General features: G+C 38.1%; 1 protein-coding gene across 30 annotated transcripts in view; it reads left to right on the top strand.

Moving 5' to 3' along the window:
* LOC105466182 (ankyrin 3) overlaps positions 1 to 24,741 on the top strand; it is a 703,092-nt gene that overhangs the window by 621,717 nt on the left and 56,634 nt on the right. For 17 of the 30 annotated variants that reach the window (XM_071069573.1, XM_071069576.1, XM_071069580.1 and 14 more), the window contains 5 exons: positions 708 to 932; positions 1,476 to 1,574; positions 3,692 to 3,846; positions 21,859 to 22,070; positions 23,323 to 23,530. In XM_071069573.1, coding sequence (XP_070925674.1) covers positions 708 to 932; positions 1,476 to 1,574; positions 3,692 to 3,846; positions 21,859 to 22,070; positions 23,323 to 23,530 — 899 coding nt within the window. The remainder of the gene's footprint in view (positions 1 to 707; positions 933 to 1,475; positions 1,575 to 3,691; positions 3,847 to 21,858; positions 22,071 to 23,322; positions 23,531 to 24,741) is intronic. The other 13 variants (XM_011715205.3, XM_011715203.3, XM_011715179.3 and 10 more) reach the window with 1 other exon arrangement.

The raw sequence follows: 24,741 nt of genomic DNA, 5'->3' as shown, positions 1-24,741 counted from the left end.
AATGACAGAATTATATAATTTAGAGCCACTTTCTAAAAGTCTAAGTTCCATTTTTTAATTGTTGTATAAAATATTCAAATGTAGGTTATTTCAGACAGCTTTTAAGCCCGTATTTATACTGAAAACATTTAATCCCTTTCCATCAAAATCACCTTAGCAAATCTAGTCATCTCCTGCTTTTACTATATTCTGCTTTATCATAGTAAAAATTAGTGTTGGTATGATTAAATATACATTCATTTTATGAGTCATAAATGTCAAGACATACTGTGGAGTTTCATCTTACTTGTAGGAAACCATATGGCAGCATATGGCAAAAACCACTCATAGTTAAAATGACCTTTGAATATAAAGACCACAGTTTTTTTTTGTTTTAAATGCATGAGAATCCTCTTAATAGACAGTTTTTACTCCAGTTTTGAAACCTCCCTTATTCCTTCCATTTGAGCCTGGTAAAGTAGTTGGCTTTTCTGTTTGGGGGCCATGTTCCACCAAAAATAAGTTGTGTTTCAGTTTTTGCAAAGTGCACAAGTTAAATACATGTTTGATGTGACTCCACCGTATTTACTTCCGATTTATCTTTAAAGAGAGGAAGTGATAGCTACGTTGTCTGTCACTTTAAATAAACTTTAACATTTAATTTCAAAACTTGCTGTGAACACAGTTTATTTCCATCCTTGAATTGGCCTCTGATCTTCTCCCCACAGGTTTCTGGTTAGCTTTATGGTGGACGCGAGAGGGGGTTCCATGAGAGGAAGCCGTCACCATGGGATGAGAATCATCATTCCTCCACGCAAGTGTACGGCCCCCACTCGAATCACCTGCCGTTTGGTAAAGAGACATAAACTGGCCAACCCACCCCCCATGGTGGAAGGAGAGGGATTAGCCAGTAGGCTGGTAGAAATGGGTCCTGCAGGGGCACAATTTTTAGGGTAAGTTGTTTTGTCAATGTTAACCTTGGCCCTCACAACGCATCTTTGATTTTCTTGACCCTTGTTAACTCAAAGAGTTAACTCTTAAAACTGCTTAGTTGGACCTGATTGAGTATACTTTTTGTAAAGTGTCAAAGGTCACAAAGCTGTGTGATTCTGTGAAAGGCTAATAGGCTGATACTTTCTTAACTCAGTTTGCTGGTCAAGGCTTTTACTAACCGAGAAGCATGTTCTCTGCTCAGCAAGTGCACGGAACCCCAGTGGTCCCTGTAGAAGTCAAGGCACCATTCTAGGGAAAAAATACAGATGCTGGAATTATTTTACCACGTTGAATCTATGGCTGCTTTGGGGACATGTCTTTTTAAAGAAAATTTTTCGGGAAACAGTTCATTGTGATATGGTATTTTACAAAAAGGAAAAATAAAGTTAATTCATTTTCTGAGGTGGCACTTGGGTGCAAATCAGGCAGGCTCTGTCGTGACTGACAGTTTGTTCACAATTTCCCCTTCTCGTTTCTCTTTCTGCTGCATGGATGTTATTCAGTAAACTGCATCTTCCTACCAATCCTCCCCCTGTAAATGAGGGTGAGAGCTTGGTTAGCCGAATCCTGCAGCTTGGGCCTCAAGGAACAAAATTTATTGGGTAGGACCTTTATAGACAAGATACAGAATGTCTACAATTTTTTTTTCCATTTTCAATTTTTTTCTGTCACACCCATGGTCTGATTCTTGTCTTAAGTTTATTTTTATTTTTTTAAGTTTTTTTTTAATGCTTTCAGTTGATGTGTGTCACTGAAAGAAAAAAAAATCATAGTGGCTTGACTTAATGTAGCACCGCTACCTATCTTGTGCTTTTCAAGCATGTGGAATTCACTGCAAGCATTCTGCTTTCATAACTTCGTGCTTTTGTAAACCTTTCTTTAATTTGAAATGTTTCTTCTGAATATGATACTTTTTAAAGACAGCGACAGTCTTTAACCCAGTGTAAGAGAAGGTATTTGCAGGCTTTGAGTCAAAATTTGCTATAAATTACATGTCTGTACACCTGTGTGTGTGTGTGCGTGCATGTATGTGTGTGTAATCAGATCTTTTAAAAGCACATGAGTACTGTGTAATTTTTTATGGGCTTTGAGAAGAAGTCATCAATAAGTAAACTGATTTTGAAAAGTATTGGGACAATAAGATATTTAAATAAAAGTAAATAGACAGCAGATAGAATATTCTTTGAAAGTTATAAAATTGTTTTGTTTGGTTTTGTTTAAGCTGAAATGCACTGGTATTTGTTGTTTGTTCGCTTGTCTGTTTGATTGTTGTATTTGCCTTGGCAGTCTGCATGAAGAACCCTGTTAATGAAAAGCTATGCTTGGCTTTCACCTTGGTCAAAGACCCTTGTTCATACCTTCTCTCCAATATCATTGAGCATCATACATAAAGCCACATTCCTTAAATATTTACAGAGACAGTATCTGACACATTAACCTGCAAAGATTGTATCTTGTTCTCAAAACTAAATACAATTTAATGTTTAATTATAAGGTGTAGTTAAAAACTCTTGTAAATACCTTAATCTTGAAATTATGAATACTGCTAAGAACACTTGATTTTGTTTCTACCTATTGAAGAATAAAGGCATTATAAAAATTATTTTTTAATCTTTAATTTGAATTCTGATTTTGCCAAAAGCAAAATGATCATATTTATCATCCCCGTTTTAAGCGAATGCTCTTCCAATAAATCGATATTCATGTTTTTATTTATGTTATTTGATCATTATAATGATGATCTCTTTTTCTGCTCTTACTTATTTAAGTCTGTATCTTCTGTTATCACATATACCTAAACACATAGGTTAAGAAGTGGGGTTCCATACAACCTCTGTAGGAGAATAATGATACTGTCTACTTAAATGTCATAAAATAAAGCTGCACAATCCAACTACATAAACTGTGTGTGATTGTGGTCTGCTTACTTCCATTCATCTCTTTTAGTATTTATCCTATTTTAAAATTTAACAAAATTATTTCCCGTGGCTTGATTGGCTATGTTCAATTTGCAGCCATTCTTTTACATTCCTTTGCAAAAGGACACTGTCAAAAATTACTGTGTCGTTATATGACCATTGCAAACCAACAAGTACTTTTTCAGAAAGTGTAAGTATTCCTATGCAGGTTATATTAGAGCCAGGAATTGAAGCTACCTACTACCATTTCACAAATTGAAAAGCACAGGAACTCTCTTAACCGTATGGCCATGAAAGGCATGGAATCTGCCTGTTGGAGGAGTCGTTATCATGTTGATTGTTTTCTTGCTAAGGAGAAAATATAGCAATCATCTTTCAAACTAGGAACTTTATAGAATTTTTTTTAAAGAAATGACTGTGTCCTTTTAAATCATTAGCATTTGTATAATACACCTATTGTGTCTTTTAAAAATGGACCAACTTTCTTATGGTCTACTTTAATAACTTTCCATTCTGATTCAAAATTCCTATTTATATGTACTGAAAAATTTCTCCTGTTAAATCCTATGCCTAACATATGGTAGTCCTCCAAGAACTGTTTGTGAGTGAATGAATGATGGCATGTTATCAGGCTTCGAAAATATTCTTTAATTAGCAAATGATTCTGCAGCTTTGAAATCATTCCCAACCTTAGTGGCACCTCTGATTTTCAAATGAATACTGTTAATGAAACATTTTTTAAGTACGATACTCTAAATATATTTAATTTGATACCAAAATAATGTGGATTTTTTTTCCAGCCCTGTCATAGTGGAAATCCCTCACTTTGGGTCCATGAGAGGAAAAGAAAGAGAACTCATTGTTCTTCGAAGTGAAAATGGTGAAACTTGGAAGGAGCATCAGTTTGACAGCAAAAATGAAGATTTAACCGAGTTACTTAATGGCATGGATGAAGGTAATAATGATGGCTCCTTGGTTCCGTAAATGTCTGCAGGCAGAAATTAAAGGAATGACTAGATTACGTAAAACAGGACTTGAATTTCACACATTTATATTTTAAGCTAGGACCCCAGTTCTTCAGCTTTTTTTTTTTTTTTTTTTTTTGGACAGAGTCTCGCTCTGTCGCCCAGGCTGGAGTGCAGTGGCGCAATCTTGGGTCACTGCAGGCTCCGCCTCCCGGGTTCACAACATTCTCCTGCCTCAGCCTCCCGAGTAGCTGGGACTACAGGCGCCCACCACCACGCCCGGCTGATTTTTTGTATTTTTAGTAGAGGCGAGGTTTCACCATATTAGCCAGGATGGTCTCCATCTCCTGACCTCGTGATCTGCCCGCCTCTGCCTCCCAAAGTGCTGGGATTACAAGCGTGAGCCACCACACCTGGCCAAGTTTTTCAGCTTTTATTGCTGTTTTCTATATCATAAGGCATGAAGTTCCGTTTAGTCTAACAAACTTTGTTCTCCGTAATATAGAAGTGTAAGTATTTTGATGATTCCATCTTTAATCACATATATCAGTCTTTCTAATACCAAAGAAAGTTTTCTAAGTCAAAACTGGGCAAACAGAGGGTGAAATAATAATGGAAGGTATGCAAGGCATGCTGAGCATTTTGAAGAAAATATGTTCACATTTTCTTTTTGGAATTATTTCTGGACTCTTTCAGCTTTTTCAAGTTTCTCCCAGATAATTTCAGTATCCTTCATAAATTTTTAATTTCTCTTGGGCCGTAATTAGTTTCTAAAAAATGTTTCAGGGTAATTATTGGAGTCTGTGGTGTTTCAGTGTCTTATTCTTTGACTTAGTAAGACTGGTATGTCTGAGCATGTCACTTTGTCATACACAACTTCTTCAGGCTGTCTGACCCTAAGAACCAGAGCAGTTTTTCTTAGTAGACATTGGGAATAGTCTGGTTTTGAGACTAGGTGTTTGATGCAGAGTTTTCCTTTAAAAATGTAAAAAAAAAAAAAATTAGAGAACAGGCTCACCATAGTCTGATGCCAAAAGAAAAATATCAGAGCTAATTCTTCCTTTATACTCACTTCCTAATCACTCCAAATTAGGAATTATTTAAATAACAGCTTTATTAGAGATATAATTTGTATTCCAGAAAATCCACTCTTTTTTAATTCACTGATTTTTGGAATGCACTCAGCATAGTCTCCAGTCGGTTTCAAGGTGTGAACAAAGGAGCAAGATGAAGTGTAGGGTACTTGAGGAATAACCTTGTGCAGATTTCTTGATCTCTGAGCCTCTGATTCTTCTGCAAAATGGAGATTACCTTCCTAACTTCCTGCGGTTATTGTTGAGAATAAATAGAATAATTTAGGTGAGGCACATATGAAATACAATTCTTGTTATGTAGTAAGCCCTTGATAATTATGAGTCATTATCACATTATATTTATTCTATAGAAAAAATTGTCATGCCAAAGGTTTAGTATAAGACACAGTTACCACCTACCATGAATTAAAAGATGCCTTTACAGCAAAATAGAGGGAAAATAGTAATTGTTGAGTGTCTAGCATTCATGAGGCACTGATAAATACCTTCATATGTGAAAATTTCAAAAGAAAGGATAGCACTGCAAATCAGGTGGTTTTAATTCCACCTTACTTATAAAGAAATTGAAGTTCAGAGATGTCAAGTAACATATCTAAGGTTATCCCACTGAGTAGTAAGGCTGGGGTCCAAATCTAGGTCTACTTCTTTTCTTTATTTTATTTTATTTTATTTTTTTTGAGATGGAGTCTCACTCTGTCACCCAGGCTGGAGTGCAGTGGCACAATCTCGGCTCACTGCAGCCTCCGCCTCCTGGGTTCAAGCAATTCTCTGCCTCAGCCTAAACTAAGGCTCAGAAAGATTGAGAACTAAACTCAAACCTACACGTGTAGGCTTGTTACATAGGTAAACTCGTGTTGCCAGTGTTTATTATACAGATCATTCTTTCACCCAGGTTCTAAGCCTAGTACCTACTAGTTATTTTTTGTGATCATCTCACTCCTCCCACCCTCTACCTTCAAGTAGGCCCCAGTGTCTGTTGTTCCCCTTTGTGTCCACAAGTTCTCATTTAGCTCCCACCTATAAGTGAGAATATGCAGTATTTGGTTTTCTGTTCCTGCATTAGTTTGCTAAGGATAATGGCCTCCAGCTCCATCCATGTTCCTGCAAAAGACAGGATCCCATTCTTTTTTATGGCTGCATAATATTCCAAGGTATGAAGAAACAATGATATAATCTTCTGTCTTAGATTCTATGAGCTATTTTGGAAAAACTGGATAGCATTTCCTTGCCACAGTTTTAAAGACCAGATAAACTTTGGTTCCATTTTAGACAATTAGATGAAATGCAAATACTTCCAGGCTTAAAGAATCAAGCACTGGAGGCCACTAGAGCAAAAATGAGGATGGAATTTTCAAGGCACAGGTTTTCTTCATGTATTAAACTTAATAGTAATGAAGGAACCATTACGCACATTTTATAATTAAAGCTCAGTTAATCAAATTGTATGCCAAACTCGAGCCCTTCTCGCCACTCTTTTCATATCCCCAACCACACTTCATTCTTGTCAGAACTTTCCTCTCTTCAAAAACAGACCGGCAACAATAAAACCCAAATCTGTCTTTTTAAAAAGACAACTTATCTTTTTCCTTGAAGGTGCAACTGTTCAAAGTTCTAGTTCAGAGAGAAGCATAAACATAGTTTAAGAGGTTTCATCTTTTTTATGTTCTTTTCTCCTCTCTACTCTGTTCCTCTCCCATGTTGCTACTGAATAACTGTTAATTAACAAGATAAAAATAGTTCCTGAATGAAACCAGTGACCAGATCACTCAAGGTTTCCTTAAAAAAGAGAAATAGGCCGGGTGCGGTTGTTCACGCCTGTAATCCCAGCACTTAGGGAGGCCGAGGCAAGTGGATCACGAAATCAAGAGATTGAGACCATCTTGTCCAACATGGTGAAACCCATCTCTACTAAAAATACAAGAATTAGCTGGGTGTGGTGGTGTGTGCCTGTAGTCCCAGCTACTCAGGAGGCTGAGGCAAGAGAATCGCTTGAACCCGGGAGGCAGAGGTTGCGGTGAGCCAAGATCGCGCCACTGCACTCCAGCCTGGTGACAGCAAGTCTCTGTCTCAGAAAAAAAAAGAGAAATAAATTGTCCTACCAGTATTTAATATAACATACTAATTTCATAACAATTAAGCTTTATCTGTCATCTGTGGCAAGTGACTCTTGATAATGCCTGTCTTGTTATAAATGTCTATTTTTATCAACCCCCTTCTCCATAGATGAATTCTATGTGCTACTTTGTAACCAATCTATATGCTACTTTTATAACCAGTTCTGTTGTAGGTTCTTCTTTGAAAATCTTAAAATTCAAGTATTTAAAAATCATCTTAGCAAATATTCTGATCACTGATTTTTATTAACACAATTGTAAAGATCGGTTTAGTGTGTTAAAATGTGTGAAGCCTTTCCATGTATGCAATCAGATTTAGCTGTTAGAATAACTCCTGGGAAGGATAATTTGCCCCATGTAATGTGGTGGTTGGGATCATGATTTATGGAAGTTACATAGACTAGACTTCTCATCTTGGCTCCACCACTTATTCGTTCTGTGACTGTAACCAAGCACTCAGTCTCTGAGCCTTGGTTTAAATGTGTAAAGTGAGGATGTCTAATAGTGAACGAATAGGGAATAGAGGAGCTAATATATGTAAAGTTCCTAGCATGATGCCTGATATATGAGAATCAATCAGTATTTAGTCATAGTCACAGCTGCCATGTAAGTTGTGCAGGAGAGCAAATGGGGTCTAAAATCCTGCCCTTTTCACTTGTCAAGCCATCTGCCCTGATACTGGCCTGTAAGACATAGGGGTACTTTTTTCTAATTTGCTCAAAGCTGCTATCTAGTTGCCAAGCTGTGTACCTACAAGGTCGTGTACACCCCAAGTGGGCACCCTTTTCCAAATCGTACAAAGACACTACATCAGCTAGTGAAAGCCCTGGTCATGGTTGATTATGGTGACACACACTCAACATCACCACCACCCAGCTGGGAAACAGTAAATAGATTTAGTCTTCCAAAACCTGGACTTCTGTCTCCACACCTAGTTGTCTCTCTGCACTGCTCCTTTGCCTCTGTATGCTCTCAAATGAATGATGCCTGTGAAAGTGCTTTGTGTAGAACAAAAGAGCCACATATATGTCAGCTAGTATTTAAATTTTCCATTACTAATGAAGGCACCTCTTAGTTTCTTTGTATGACACAAAAAAACATGGTATATTTTCAGGAAAAACAGTAGCTGCAAAATAAGGGGGAATTAAAAGTTACTCCTTATCGCCAGCAAGCCCAGGGACTAAAACATCAGTGGTTTGGCTAATGAAGTAGGTGTGTTAGCAAAGATCTATTGAAGAGGCTAGAATCACACAAAGGACAGTTGGTCTGGGTGTGAAGAACCTGCCATCACCACTAAGGTATCATGCAACAGGAACAACTTTTCACTTTGGCAGCAGACATAGATCTTGTTCTAGTCTTTGTCAATTTTTGTTTTCTCAGCAGAGAGAAAGATGCTGCAAACAGAAGACAAACATTCATCCCCCCACCAAATTATAATGCACCGAACTGAATTCACTTTTTAAGTTTAATGAAAACTTTAATTAAACTCACAAAGTTGAATTAAACATGTTCAAAATTACACCTCCAAAGTCAGACCCCAAAGGGTGTTTTGTAGTTTACAGTTATCTTGGATCTGGGAGCATTTTCTGGTAGAAGAAGTCCTTCCTCCTGTAGAGGTGCTTAATTTACAAATCAAAGGCTCCAGAAATGTTCTAGTCCTGCCCTGTCCCGTACAGTAGCCACTAGCTCCATGGAACAACAGAGCACTTGAAATAAAGCTAGTACAAATGGAAATACGCTGCAAATGTAAAATACACCAGATACATGAAGATGAGTACCCTTCTCCAAATACATATCTCATTATTAATTTTTACATTGGTTACACATTGAAATGGTAATATTTTGGATATATTAATCTAAATAAAACGTGCCTATAATCCCAGTGACTCAGGAGGCTGAGGTGGGAGGATTGCTTGAGGCCAGGATTTCAGGAACTCAGCCTGGGCAACATGGACTTCATCTCTAAAAAAGAAATAAAAAATTAATTTCACCTGTTTATTCTTATTTTTTAGTGTGGCTATAGGAAATTTAAAATTACATACCCAGTTTACATTATATTTTTACTGGACAGTGCCTGTCTGGACAGTGTGTATGCTTTGTTTTACATATCTATTTTGTTTTAACATAAAAATTGTTGCTACCTAAATATTACACAGAAGGCTTTGAGTATGTATGAATTATGTCATTATTTAAAAATCCCAATCACTATCTTGGAACAAAATGTTGCTGAAGTTCCCCCAAACAATTTTACAATGCTAGGAACATATTTTCTTGTCATTACTGAACTTTCCAATGAGAGCAAATGAAGTTTTTAAGAGAATACATTTTAGATTGAATAATTACACTATTTTCTTGTAAACAGAAACAGGAAAGGGAAATTGATACTTGCTAAGTAACAGAAAATAAATTTTGTAAATTTACTATCTGACTACATAAACAATATCTTAGAAACAGACTTCTCAGAAGTTGCCACTTGGGTTCATTTCAATATAATTTAATTGTTTTTGCTATGAGACCAATAGTAGTCTTAAAATGTCAAGTCATTGTGGAAGCAGTTGAGCACTGGTAAGTGAAATATGTAGCTTTATGTTGTGCACAGCACCCTCTGCTGGAGAAATCTAGTAACAGTTTTGAAAAATTCTAAAGGAGATAAAAATGGAATTTAACCGAATCAGGATTGTGGCTGGAGTGCAAAAAAAAAATTAAAAAAAAAAAAGCAAAATACTGACTTTCAGCCTATTGCCATAAACTGACATTTTAAATCAACTGAATGATGTCCATCATGTTGTAAAGGAAAGGAAACTGTACCAGAACAGTCCCCCAAACTAGTATAGAAGTAAAAATTCTAGTTTAGAAATGAAAATTAGACCAAAGCAAATGAGCATTAATAAGGGCAAGTTTTTAATGCATTTGTATATATGGATTTGCCAGAAATTACCTGTCTTTATGAAACATTGGTGGATCAAAATAATGACATCAGCCATCCTGCCCCCCACCCCCCATATCAGGCACAGTAGAGCTTTTAGCCCTCTGAGGGCAGTGAAGCAGGTCCAAGAGGTTGGACATGAGCCTCTGCTACCTTTAGTGTTGATGTGAACAGCGAGACCAATGTGCCAGAAACTGCAGGTCTAAGCTTTTAGAGTTTAGTGTGTTCTGTATTTGCTGCTCATGCGAGGCTATTGATTCATGGTGTTTAAGACATTATTTATGATCCTGGATTTTGAAGATAGAATCATATTAATTGAATTTCCCCTTAGATGTAACAGTAATGGCTTAAACAATGGGGTGAAAAAAGTGACATATGGGGACTAATTGCCTGAAACCATGTTTTTATTTGCACAAATGGAAAAGTAAGCAAATGTAAGTCCCTTGATCTGCAGTCATAAAAGAAAACCTTAGAAGATTATTCCAACGTGGCCAGACATCCCCTACTTCTCTTCCTCCAGGAAGCCCTCCCTAAACCCCAGACTCAGATCAAACTGGTAAATACACCCACAGCACCATAACTGCAACTTTGAGTTTTGATATCTTCCTTGGTGCACTGCAAAAGTCCAAGAGGGCAGAGACCAGCTCTGACTTGTTGACAGCCATTATGTCCAATGCATATAACAACTCTTGATACAGAGTTGTCACTTCATCATAGTCTGTTGAATGAATGAGAAATAATGACTTGTGTCAGGCTTATGCCCCCCTGTTGGTGACACTTTTTCTCAATAATCCAGTGACCCATACCCAAGAGAGAGAAAAACTTTCTGGAAGAAGAGAGGCTACACCAAGTGGGGAGAGGAAGTCTGGGGCCTGGGGAAGGCTCTGGGGTAGGTTATAGTCATTCTACACACAGAGTACAAAGTAATCTTAAACATCAACACTGAAGGTAGTGTTCAAAAACTAGTCACATTTCTCCTTGATTTTTAAAGTAATATCTCATAAGCACATGATTAAAAATTAATCTTCTAAAAATAGCTTTAAAAATATATGATTGTCAGAAATTATATTAATAGACTGCGAAAACTGGAGGGAAAAACAAGCAGGTATATCATTGTTTCCGGACATTCTGCATCATCAGCACTTATTACACTATGCAAATCTAAACAACAAAGAGGATCTCTACTCTGAATAAAGATGTGAAATAATGCTGACCCAAATAGATATAAAGCAGATGACAGAATTGAATAAGAATATGAGTTCAACACTAAAATTATAAAAGGTGCATGGAGCCTTTCATATTATCTTTGCCATGCCCCATGAATTTATAATTATTTTAAAGTAAACGTTTTTTTAAAAATTGAAAAGATTTCTATGATGTTTACTTCAAGGAAGAAGGACCAAGTTATATCATTTGAGGATTTTTCCCTATAACATCTTAGGTGAACTTATTATGAAAGTTGCATATTTTGATGGAGCTGAACTTTAATTCCAAAGGGATAAATGCCTGTAGTTTTCTAAACTAGTTCAGTGAATATATTACAAATGCTATGTTGTTCTACATATTCTACAACTAGAGTTGAATATTATAGATTTCTTTTTTATTTTCCTCATTTCTCTCAACTTATTTGATATTCAACTTTCAGTAATTGGTGATTTTTTTAATGGAATGAAATGGAAATGATAGCAATTCAGATTTATACTTTGTAGAGAATTATTTTAAAAATCTAAATTGTGTATTCCCTTAGATCTGCTACAGATTGGCTCTCTGGCTGCTCTCAAAAGCTGTGTGGTCTTGAAAAGAATATATACCTTTTCTAAGTTATTATATGAACAGAATTGTGCTGGGTGATTTTCTATCATTTATTTTCATATCCATCCCAGAGGAAACTTCTCATCCTAATCACATAGATGAGGAACATATGGCTCAGAGAAGGTCAGGACCATGCCTAAGGTCCAGGTGCACTGACTGCAGAGCTAGATTTCAACCCTGTGCACCTGTCTACAGTGACTTTCCACGATGCTATAACTTGCTTTTTGAAATCTAACATTCTAAAAATCCTTTATTTTTTCACCTCTCAATATCAAACACCCCATTTTTACAGGAACTGAGCAAGGCATGCATCTGACTAGAAATTAACCTTGATACAGAAATCATCCTTTGGGAAACCTTGAGGCCATTTGTATTCCTTCCATGGACTATTCACACCCCCCAGGTCACAAATAGCCTTTGAAATCTAATTTTGAGTGAGGCAAAAACTAATCAAGATGGTCATTTGAAAGCATTAAGAATAACCCATTTAGTCAGAACATGATTTCAGTCATGTTATTTATGCTTCATTGTATTATGGTCTCCATAACCATTTATATTTACAAAGCATTTTATGATTCTTATTGTTTGTAACAAAACCTCAGTCACAGAGAGTGTTGTCCCACCTTTTATAAATAAACTGAGTTACAAGGTGCTTAAGAAACGTATCATTTATTTATGAGGCAAGAAGGCTATAGAACATTAGTGGCTCTGTAATCAGGCCTGCTGCTTCGATGGATCAATGAGAAGTCAGGTCACCTTTTCCACCAAGGCACTTGCAAATCTATTCATTATTCATCCATTTATCAACCACCACTCATGTGTCAGGCAGTCTGCAAAGACACTGTGTTAAAGAGTGGTTGAAGTCCATGTCTGTGTGACTTCATCTCTTCCCAACGCCCCTTTCCTAGACCTAGGTTCTAAGCTCTAAAACTGACAAGCTAAATCCATCTGGTCAGGTCACTTAACCTCTCTGAACTTCAGACACCTATTTTACCAAAATGCTGCGTGGGCCAAATGATAATTGACCTGACACAAAATAGATCTTCAGTAAGTGTAAAGTTCAATCTTCCTCCTGGCCAAAACTGCCTGTTTCAGAACTTACTTCTCTTTTCCCTTTAATCCTCTTTTTGTATGTTAGTAAAGATTTTAAAAAGAGAGAGGAGAGAGGAATTTCAGGGTCTTTTCATAGTCTATGGCATTATGAATCACCCTGAAAGGTAAGAAGCTCTTATGTTTATGTTCTATTGTTTACCTTACAGCAACTTATGCCATTTTCTCCCTTGATTCAGTAGCTATGGAGTTACTTAGAATATCCTTCTAAAAAACAAAACCATATAAAAGTAATGAATATTTTTGCCAATAAGCTTCTCTTCTCATATTAAACCATTCTTGTTTTTTATAGGGTCCTGTTGTCACATTTTTAACAATTTGGGTTCTGAATTTTTAAGACAAAGTACAGGATGAGAGTCTACCAAGACATTACTTTTTAAAATGTGTCAAAAAGTCACTTGGACAGAGTGTGAAAACAGATTTGCAGGTTTCACCCCGGGTCTGCCTAGTCAGGAGGCCAGCAATCTGTGGTACTAACATGTAGTACGGTTGTTTCTTAACGAACTGGCCAGGTTGGAGAACATCGCATTAGGAGCTAGGAACTCTGCAGATGTGAATGTGATAGAGGCATTGCATTTGTGCCACAGATTATTTTGTTGAGCTTTTTTCTGTGATGTATAGGATGAGACAAAACAGAAGATTCTTGGTAATATATTGCTGCTTCTTTGACCTAATTAGTAAGGACCGTTTTTAAAATCTAAACACACATAAGTTCAGTCCCAGAAAGAATATTGGCACTGTTCATTTTTATGTTATCAGGCTTTATTACTATTTGTTTGGAAATCTGACTTCTCTGATACACTTTTATTTTATTTCTTTATTTCTTTATTTATTTTTGAGACGGAGTGTCGCTCTGTCGCCCAGGCTGGAGTGCAATGGTGTGATCTTGGCTCACTGTGACCTCCACCTCCTAAGTTCTAGTGATTCTCCTGCCTCAGCCCCCACGATAGCTGGAATTACAGGCACCCGCTGACACACCTGGCTAATTTTTGTAGTTTTAGTAGAGACAGGGTTTCACCATGTTGCCCACACTGGTCTTGAACTCCTGATCTCAGGTGATTCACCCACACCGGCCTCCCAAAATGCTGGGGTTACAGGCATGAGCCACTGCGCCTGGCCTCTGATATACTTTTTAAATATGCAATACAAAACTTTCAGAAGGCGTTTTATATTCTCATGAAAGTTAAACTCATTTTGTGTAAATGTTCATTAGGTAAACAGTAATTTGAGTTATAAACACATGGACATAATAGATTTCACTGTGGATTAAAAAGTAGGAAGATTAGAACCACTTTTTCACATGCATTTTTTTCTTTTAAATAAAACTAAAACTAGGACAGCCACAGTGGCTCACACCTGTAATCCAAATACTTTGAGAGGTTGAGACAGAGGATTGCTTGAGGCCGGGAGTTCAAGACCAGCCTGGGCAATATAGCAAGGGCCAGTCTCTACAAAAGAAATTTAGAAATTAGCAGGGCATGGTGATGTACATCTGTAGTGTCAGCTACTCAGGAGACTGAAGTGGGAGGATTGCTTGAGCCCAGGATTTCAAGGCTGGAGTGAGCTATGATCATACCACTGCATTCCAGCCAAAGTGACAAAGTGAAACCTCATACCTAATAAAATGAAATAATAAATTAAAAGAACAAACAATAACCAGTCTCTACTACTACGTGTATTTTATAGCAAGACTTAAAGAACTATACAGTTGTTTGATATGAAGAGTGTCTGAGTCTCATTGATTCCCAGTTGATTTCTTCAGTGGATGCTCCTTTAGCACCTGCTGTGTGCCAGGTCTCAATATCAAACATCATTTAGTTTAATATAGTTTAACTATGGCTACTTCACTTTTTATGAAAAGAACACCTGATTTTTAAAACACACTAATAATTTTATTAGACTCAAAAGCCTTAGGGGAAGGTACTAATGATGCCGAGCAATGCGGCCACAGTCAGGGTGTGAGAGTTAGCTGAGTGTGGAGGGCCCTTGCCTCCTTCCCCCTTGGACGGGCATTTAGTTCTCTATTTTCCAGCACTGAGCTAAGGATATTTTGTTTTGTATTTCACCTTCCTTTTTTAAAAGCAAGAAATGGGGAAAACGTGTTTAAGTTGAATGTATTAACACATTAAAATGTTATCTAGTGTTTTATTTACATATAATATTTATTAATTCTAATCTTATTAATGGTCATGTAATTTTCAGATCCTAAGAATTATGTAGTGACATTACTGACGGCTTTACCTCTTCCTCTTGCCTTCTCACACTTACCTACCATCTACGTCATTTTTTTTTAACTTATGCAATATCCTAGAATTTCATAGCCTAGTCGTCAACTGCAGCCCTTTAAGAGATTTTGCCTTTCTTTACAAAACAATATTTAAGTAATACTATTTGTATATTTTTGTAGTTTTCTTGGCTTTTATTCTCAGGGAAAAAAAACTTATAAATATTTTAAGCACACAAACAGGATGAAACCTGGTTATAAGAAACCAGAGAGGGCTGGGCGTGGTGGCTCACACCTGTAGTCCCAGCATTTTGGGAAGCCAAGGCGGGCACATCACTTGAGCTCGGGAGTTCAATACCAGCTTGGCCAACATTGTGAAACCCCATCTCTACTAAAAATACAAAAATTAGCTGGGCATGCTAGCGCACGGCTGTAATCCCAGCTACTTGGGAGGCTGAGACGTGAGAACTGCTTGAACCCGGGAGGTGGAAATTGTAGTGTGCAGAGATCATGCCACGGCACTCTATTCCAACAGAGTGAGTGAGACCCTGTCTCGAAAAAAAAAAAAAAAAAAAGAATACTGTTTCTCCATTTCATCATGTAGACACCTGGAAATCTGAGTGTTGAAGAAGGCAGTGTATGTGATTCTATTTAAGGAATAGTACATGGAGATGCTAAATGTCCCCCTTGCATTCAGCAGTGCCTGAAATTCCCACATTAGTTGTGTCTTTGAGTTGGGGCTTATCTTCAAAATACTGTTAAAATGTATATTGAAGGTCAATAACCATGCAAATTTTAATGGTGTCAAAAGAATTGCTAAAAGCTTTGAAAAACATGGACACAAGACAGAGGGTCCCCGAGCTGCTGGGAAATTCTAAAATATGTCAGAAGTTGAACGTGGAGGGTACTGGGAGCTTCTCTGTTTATATAGTTAGAAATCTGAGCATTTCCACTTACAACTTGTCTGCTGCATCTGAAATGTACATGTTCACTTTATATTTGGGGTGGCTTTAATGCCTTATCAAAGGTGATAGAGTATAGCTTAAGTGTGGTCAGCCTGCCTCTAATACACAAAGTGGCAATCAAAGGTGACAAAGTATAGCTTAAGTGTGGTCAGCCTGCCTCTATTACACAAAGTGGCAGTTCTTCTCAATTCAGTGCTATCATCGTTTTCAAGGGTGTTATAGCTGTTTCTTTCTACTTTTAATCCTCACAAACGTGTGCACATATACCCAGAACTCTCTCACACACAAAAGTAGCTAAGAAGTGTACAATACTGCCATTCCCCAAAAGATGCCTCAGTTCCTCTGGTGGGTCTAGACTGATCTCAAGTAAATTTCATACTCACAGGATACACAGTTTGTTGTAAGCAGAATTAGGAAATCTGCCCCATTTGAAGGATGTAATTTCATGGTCATCTCTCCTTAAATTGCTAGCACCATAAGGAGTCCTGAGCTATTTTGAAGGAGAACAAAATGACATCTTTGTAGCTGAAGTGAAAAAATATCTGCTTAGCTGATGATGATATGTTGTATAGCAATTTAAATAGATAATCAGAACTTTCTCAGCTACAGCATGAGTTATGAACTTGAGGAATCCACTCTCTTAAGTAAGCCAAATCATGGAGAGGGAACTATATTTGTTCTCTATGGAAAACGTTTATCTCCTTTCAGTTACATTGAATAGGTAAAAACTCCTCCAGACTGTAAAAACTCCCTAGTAGACTGATTCTTTCCTGTTTTTCTGTAGGAAAACTTTCTTTTTAAAAATTCTGGCTGGGCCCGGTGGTTCACGCCTGTAATCCCAGCACTTTGGGAGGCTGAGGCAAGCGGATTGCCTGAGATCAGGAGTTTGAGACCAGCCTGGCCGACATGGCGAAACCCCGTCTCTACTAAAAATACAAAAATTAGCCGGGCATGGTGGCACACGCCTGTAATCCCAGCTACTTGGGAGGCTGAGGTAGGAGAAGCTTGAGCCTGGGAGGCGGAGGTTGCAGTGAGCTGAGATCGTGCCCCTGCACTCCATCCTGGTCAACAGAGAGAGACTCTGTCTCAAAACAAAACAAAACAAAACAAAATTCTTTGTTTTCTTTTCTTTTCCTACACTAGAATTTCAGTGTTTAGGTTTACAGAGGAGAAGAAGATACTTGAGGAGGCAAAAAGGAGTAAAATTCCAGTTTCTTTTTTTCTAATAGTTGCCGTTTTTAATTAAAGAAGAAAATAGTTCTATAGTCATTCTTCCATTTGGGAAATCAATGTTTGATAATAAAAGTTCTGTTGGTGGCTCATTTTAAAAATCTGGGTTGAACCCTGTTTCTCTCCTAGTTGATAATTTGATCCTCCCATCTCAGAGTATAGTGGTTGATCCATAAAATGAAAAGATGTATTGATCCAATTACCTAATCATTCATTTTGTCATTCTACAAATTTCTATTTGAAATAAGCCATAATCTCAGCCTCACATTATCTGATAAAGGAGGCAGAAATGTTAATAGTGAAGGGACAGTGGGACATGTGCAGTATGTATCTGAGGTATGAAAAGAGGCCTATAGGAGTAATGAACAGCAAAAACAACCCCCCATCCCCCAAAGTTTGGGAAATTTTTTCCTTTATTTTGTTAATAGGTAAAACAAGTGCAGCTATATCAACTCAAGGGTAATACTCCTTGTTCCCTACCCTCTTATCTCCCCTCCCCAATTCCATTTCCTGTTCCTCTGAGGTAACCATTGCTAACAGCCTAGAATGTTTCTTCTATGTATTTCTTATGAAAATATACAAACATGGCCTGGCACAGTGGCTCGCACCTGTAATCCCAGCACTTTGGGAGGCCGAGGCAGGCGGATCATGAGGTCAGAGATCGAGACCATCCTGGCCAACATGGTGAAACCCTGTCTCTACTAAAAATAATGAAAATTAGCTGGACATGGTGGCGCGCACCTGTAGTCCCAGCTACTGGGGAGGCTGAGGCAGGAGAATCACTTGAACCTGGGAGGTGGAGGTTGCAGTGAGTCGAGATTGTGCCACTGCACTCCAGCCTGGCCACAGAGCGAGACTCCATCTCAAAAACAAAAACAAACAAACAAAATGCAGATTACATTTTCCCCTATAAAGGATCATCCCATGCACATTGCTGTGCATCTTGCTCAGGTGTACAGCGATTTCTGCAGGTTATACAGGGCATTCACTGTCTGCCTGGCTCCCTCCCTTCTTCCCTCCCTCCCTCCCTCCAGGTCTACCCTCTAATGTCACATCTCAAATCATCCTGTTCAAATGAGAACCTCTCCTCCCACCCCCACCCTCCCTGGTCACATTCTATTCCCTCGCCTTGATTTATGTTTTCTTCGTATTTGTTTAGTGATGTACCTACCCCTCTTTATCCCCTATTAGAATAAAATTTCCATGTGAGAGTGACTTTAATTTCCTCTCTACCCTATCTCCAGTGATTAGATCAGTGCTCTACATGGTGGTCCCTCAGTAGAAACTTGGTAAATGAATGAATTGGAATCATTCTGTTTACTAACCACAGGAATGTCTAGAATATGGGTAAACTGTTACTTATGTAACCATTCCCTTATTGATAAAGATGCAAGTTCTTTCAGGCTTTAGTCTTTATAAGCAATGCTGCTGGGTGCTGTGGCTCACGCCTATAGTCCCAACACTTTGTGGGGCCAAGGCGGGGGATCACCTGAGGTCAAGAGTTTGAGACCAGCCTGACCAACATGATGAAACCCCGTCTCTACTAAAAATACAAAAATTAGCCGGGTGTGGTGGCCTGTGCCTGTAATCCCAGCTATTCAGGAGGCTGAGGCAGGAGAATCACTAGAACCGGGAAGGCAGAGGTTGCAATGAGCCGAGATCGTGCCCACTGCACTCCTGGGCGAGAAGGCGAGATCTGTCTCAAAAAAAAAAAAAACAAAAAAAGATGTCAGTAAATGATATTGCTGGGTCCAGGGTAGGTGCATTTTCAATTTGAATAGATGATGCCCAGTTACACTGTTAAAAGATTATTGCCATTCATACGCACTTGCAATAATGAAAGCACTTATTTCCCTGAATTTTTCTCTGATAACAAGATGTTATTAGTGTTTCATTTTAGCTAATCCAAGAAGTGGGTGTGGAGGGAGATAGTGTCTCATTATAATTGGCATTTCCATATAAATTATCCAGTTTGAACTTGTAATATGTTTTATTGACCATTTTTCAGCTTCTGTGAATTGCCTGTTTATAATATTTTGCTATTGTCTATTGACTTGTCTGCTATCCTGTTATTAAGACATTTGGTATTGAGCATATTAATCTTTTATTTGTCAGGTGTGGCTATTTTTCCAGTCTACTTTTTCTTTTTCAAGTTTACTCTTTTTGTCATGGAAATCTTTACATTTTTATGTAGTCAAATATATTACCTTTTATATTATGCCTTTAGGCTTCTGGGTTTCCAGTTTCGTATAGGAAAGTTTCCCCTAACTAAAGCCGAACCATATTTTCCTGAATTTTTTGGTAAGATTTTAATTTTTTTTTTTTTTTTTTTTGAGATGAGTCTCACTCTATCGCCCAGGATGGAGTGAGTGGCGTGATCTCAGCTCACTGCAACCTTCGCCTCCCGGGTTCAAGTGATTCTTCTGTTTCAGCCCCCCAAGTAGCTGGGATTACAGGCACACGCCACCACACCCAGCTAAATTTTGTACTTTTTAGTAGAGATGGGGTTTCCCCTTGTTGACCAGGCTGGTCTTGAACTCCTGACGTCGTGATCTGCCTCGGCCTTCCAAAGTGCTGGGATTACAGGCATGAGCCACTACGCCTGGCCAGATTTTAATTTTTAAAAATAGTTGTCTCCTAAGCAAATGGAATTTTTTATTTATATACAATAAGATGTGATTTAGCTTTGTTTTTCCAAGTAGACTTCCTATTATGTAAATACCATCTTTTAAATAAATCATCTTTCTCCCACTTATTTGAAATTTAAATATATGACCTTGATTTAAATATAACTTAAATACATAAGACATATATAAAAGTAAATATATATGGATTTATATATATATAGTATACATATTTAAACTTGAATCTATTTGTTGAATCTCTATGATTGTCCCCCAACCTATTTGTCTATTCCTATGTATAATTCTTGTATTTCTATAATGTGTGTGTTTAGCTGTTTATGGTACTTCCGAGTAAATTTTAATATCATATAAGATAAATTCTCCTTCACAAACCTACTTTTTCAAAATACTCTTGCTAATCTCAAACACTTATGCTATAAAAAAAATTTTTTTTTTTTTTGAGACGGAGTCTCGCTCTGCAGCCCAGGCTGGAGTGCAGTGACTGGATCTCAGCTCACTGCAAGCTCCACCTCCCGGGTTCACGCCATTCTTCTGCCTCAGCCTCCCGAGTAGCTGGGACTACAGGCGCCTGCCACCACGCCCAGCTAATTTTTTGTATTTTTTAGTAGAGATGGGGTTTCACCATGTTAGCCAGGATGGTCTCGAAAACATTTTTAATTTATTCCAATGAAACCCACCAGAAGTAGGCATAAAATTTGGCTTTGAAACACACACACACACACACACACACACACACACACACACACACACATCTGGATGCACTATGGGGGATAGACAGGAGTGAGAGAGGTGAGTTGGTTGGGAGGTGGTCTTAGCAATTAGGCAAAGCTAAAACAGGGCCTGAACACCCAGGTGACAGGAGGGTGAGCCACGTCCAAAGGAGAATCAACTGGACTTGGACTTTGACCATTTGTAAAGTATGAAGGAAGCTGAGTCATAACTATTAGAGTGAAGGAGTGAGCAGACTGTAAACCCTTCCTAGAGTTAGGACTATGGAGGAAAGTAGTTTTGGAGGTAAACTGGAGGAAAGAAGATGTATCCATGTGTGGACAGGTTGAGTTCCATGCATGAGAGCCATCAGTAGACACGAAGAAATTGGTGATGATGATGCTAAACATTTGGATAACTTTAAACTATTTGAAAGAGGTTTTTAAATGAAGTTCTGGAGCTTTCAGGCATACTTAAGCTCTTATTCACTTTCTTATGAGGCCTCACTTTTTTTTTTTTTCCTAACTCATTTCTACTTTTGGCAGCTTGGGGGCAAAGTGTTGTAAATTCCCACTCTTGTTCTTGAAAACTGGGAATTATCCACAGGTGGTAAAATGTCAGTTCTTGAAGATGTTTGTTCCCACTCAGTAAAAATATTTTCTACAAATACTTACATTAATAGTTTTATAATATTTTTGCAAAACCCAGTATTTTATGGTCACTGCCATTTTCTCTTTATCATAAAAACTGTTTAGGCTATGGAGCATAAATGATTTTGTCTATTAAAATGATGTATCGTCTGGGCCCAGTGGCTCACGCCTGTAATCCCAGCACTTTGGGAGGCCGAGGCGGGCAGATCACCGGAAGTTGGGAGTTAAAGACCATCCTGGACAATATGGAGAAACCCTGTATCTACTGAAAATACAAAATTAGCTGGTGTAGAGGCGCATGCCTGTAATCCCAGCTACTCGGGAGGCTGAGGCAGGAGTATTGCTTGAACCAGGGAAGCAGAGGTTGTGGTGAGCCAAGATCATGCCATTGCACTCCAGCCTGGGCAACAAGAGTGAAACTCCATCTCAAAATAAATAAATAAATAAATAAGCATCATTTTGACTTAAGGTATGTTGTAGATATGCTTATTTCTCATGGCATTTTCTTTCATTTGTCTTTTCAGAACTTGATAGCCCAGAAGAGTTAGGGAAAAAGCGTATCTGCAGGATTATCACGAAAGATTTCCCCCAGTATTTTGCAGTGGTTTCACGGATTAAGCAAGAAAGCAACCAGATTGGTCCTGAAGGTGGCATTCTGAGCAGCACCACAGTGCCCCTTGTTCAAGCATCTTTCCCAGAGGGTGCCCTAACTAAAAGAATTCGAGTGGGCCTCCAGGTAATGTTCACAAAAAGTTGTTTCCCTCAGTATGTGCAGAGAGCATGTGAGTGCATGTTTTGCTCTGGAAATAGTTATTCTAACTCATCCTTAATGATACTGCTAATTAGGCCATTTGGGGAATCATTTACTTATTTCAAATAAAAAGCACCAAGTATAAAGTTAGCTTACTGGCTTGTTAAATAAGATACATATTTTAGGGTTGTTCTGTTTAAAAGTCTCAGTTGGTTTCTGATGAAAAATAATGTTTTCAATCATAGGTTATTGGTCTCAGTATGTGGAACAACATACCAAGCCATGGTTTATGATAGGCCACATCATAAAAATCACTTAGAGTGAAGCCTGCAAGCTTTAGTGTTTTCATTTGATTGAAGTAAATCATAAATACTGGGTTTTATCCAAACCAATTGGAACTTGATTTGGTTTGGAAAGTTGACTGGAAATCTTGGAAAAAAAAGATTTTTCTTATATTTATTTCAGCTAGACCTTAGTTATTTTTTTCCTTACTGAATAAGGAAAATGAACTAAAGTAACTTAATTGATATTATTAATATCGTAACTAATAGTTTAACTGAAGGTTCTGCTCTTCTCGTGGGCTGGACTCCCCTGCCCAATGGAGTTACTGGGTTTTGTTTGTCTGTTTTGAGCCAAGCCCACTTGAAGTCCTGAAATGACCTTGATTAAGTACTTAGCCCTAACGAGACCACCTTACATTTCAGGGGTATGAAGCTCCCTTCACCTGCCTCCCATATCAAGTTATTTTACCAAATAGAAAAGAAACCAAATGGTAGAAGAGAGGCTTAGTCAACTAGAATTGAAATCTTTTGAAATTTTGAATGCCTTTTTGTTATTAACTCTGAAAGCCTCAGTTTTTATGTGGGTATGAGTTGCCTTTATGAGGTTTTACTGAGTGTCCTGCATAGGCTTAAAATATACTGGACTCAGCATTTATTGTCCTTTGATCTGGACTAGACTAAGAAATTTGTATGCCATGAGACTGGATACCCTCTCTTTCCTGCAAGCCAGTGCTATTTGTGTTCTACTGGGGAAATACTCAGACTGACCAGTTCCTGTCCTAGTGTTTGGTTTTGTTTATTCATGCTTTCCTAAAATAGTAAGAAAGGTTAAAAAAGACATGGGGTTTTTTTTGGTTGTCTGTTTTTGTTTTTTCCCTTCTCACTTAAAAAGTAAACTTCCTGAATGGGGGGTGGGGGGAAGTCACTTTCATTTAAAGTCCTTTCTCTGTCTCTAGGCCCAGCCTGTTCCAGATGAAATTGTGAAAAAGATCCTTGGAAACAAAGCAACGTTTAGCCCAATTGTCACTGTGGAACCAAGAAGAAGGAAATTCCATAAACCAATCACAATGACCATTCCGGTGCCCCCGCCCTCAGGAGAAGGTGTATCCAATGGATACAAAGGGGACAGTACACCCAATCTGCGTCTTCTCTGTAGCATTACAGGTTTGGTTAAGTCACTGCTGTACTTCCTATTGATTCCAAAGATTCTGTACAAAGACATAAAACCTTTGAAATGTCCATGCCAACATTATAAGAGAAAATAAAAGAACAAAACATTTTACTTGTCCATCACCTCATCCCTGGTTTCCCAAGGATCATTTCTTTAAGATCCTGGTCTCATGACTCATTTAAAATTTAGCGATAGCATCTTTCCTATCAAGGTTAGCATTAGTAGACGTATCATTGAATCTCCTGGAGCATCTAGGTAATTTCTAGATTCAATCTAGGTAATTTCTTGGTGACCTAGACAGAGGTAATGGACCTAGCAACATACTTTAAACTACAAGGAAATTGGGTGGACTTTGGGAAAAATACATGTCCCACAGAGCACTAGTAATAGGAAAATGTTGAGTACATGGTTATTCTCACCTACTGTACTCCTCACCAGTGTAATCCGAGAGTTTAAACATTCAGGGCTCAGAAGAACACATTTTGTGACAAGCACCTGGAATCCAGAGCTCCATTCATCCTTTGATTATCCTAATCTGATTTTTAACTGCAGTTGCAAGATTATTAAAGATAGGCTTTGTTTTGTTCTTCTTTTGTTCTCCAAAGAGTAATTTTAATGGCTGATGCCCCCTTTTACCCTCGGTAATTAATCGTACAGAATGCCGTGTACAGACTGAGCTGTTTCTTAACTTTGGTAGTTCTTACCTTTTTAAAGAGTAAGAGGCTGGGCGTGGTGGCTCACGCCTGTAATCCCAGCACCTCGGGAAGCCAAGGCGGGCGGATCACCTGAGGTCAGGAGTTTGAGACCAGCCTGGCCAACATGATGAAACCCCGTCTCTACTAAAAATACAAAACTTAGCTGGGCGTGGTGGCGGGCGCCTGTAATCCCAGCTACTGGGGAGGCTGAGGCAGGAGAATCACTTGAACCCAGGAGGTGGAGGTTGCAGTGAACTGAGATCGTACCATTGCACTCCAGTCTTGGCAACAAGAGCGAGACTCCGTCTCAAACAAAAAAAAAAAGAGTAAGAGACTTAATTATCCATCTGAAACAACAAATCTTTGCACTTACACATTGCATTTATAAAATACACTTATAAATTGTGGCTGCCCCAAGTTTAAGCCATTCATTAGTACCCAGACAAAAAAACAAGGAATTTTTTTAAATTTAATAACATCTTACAAGGAAATCACAATAAGCCTGGTAA

Source organism: Macaca nemestrina, chromosome 9 (genome assembly GCF_043159975.1).
Source record: "Macaca nemestrina isolate mMacNem1 chromosome 9, mMacNem.hap1, whole genome shotgun sequence".
Lineage (NCBI taxonomy): Eukaryota > Metazoa > Chordata > Mammalia > Primates > Cercopithecidae > Macaca > Macaca nemestrina.
Note: the sequence above shows the minus strand (reverse complement) of the source record. Positions and strands in the feature narration are given on the sequence as shown.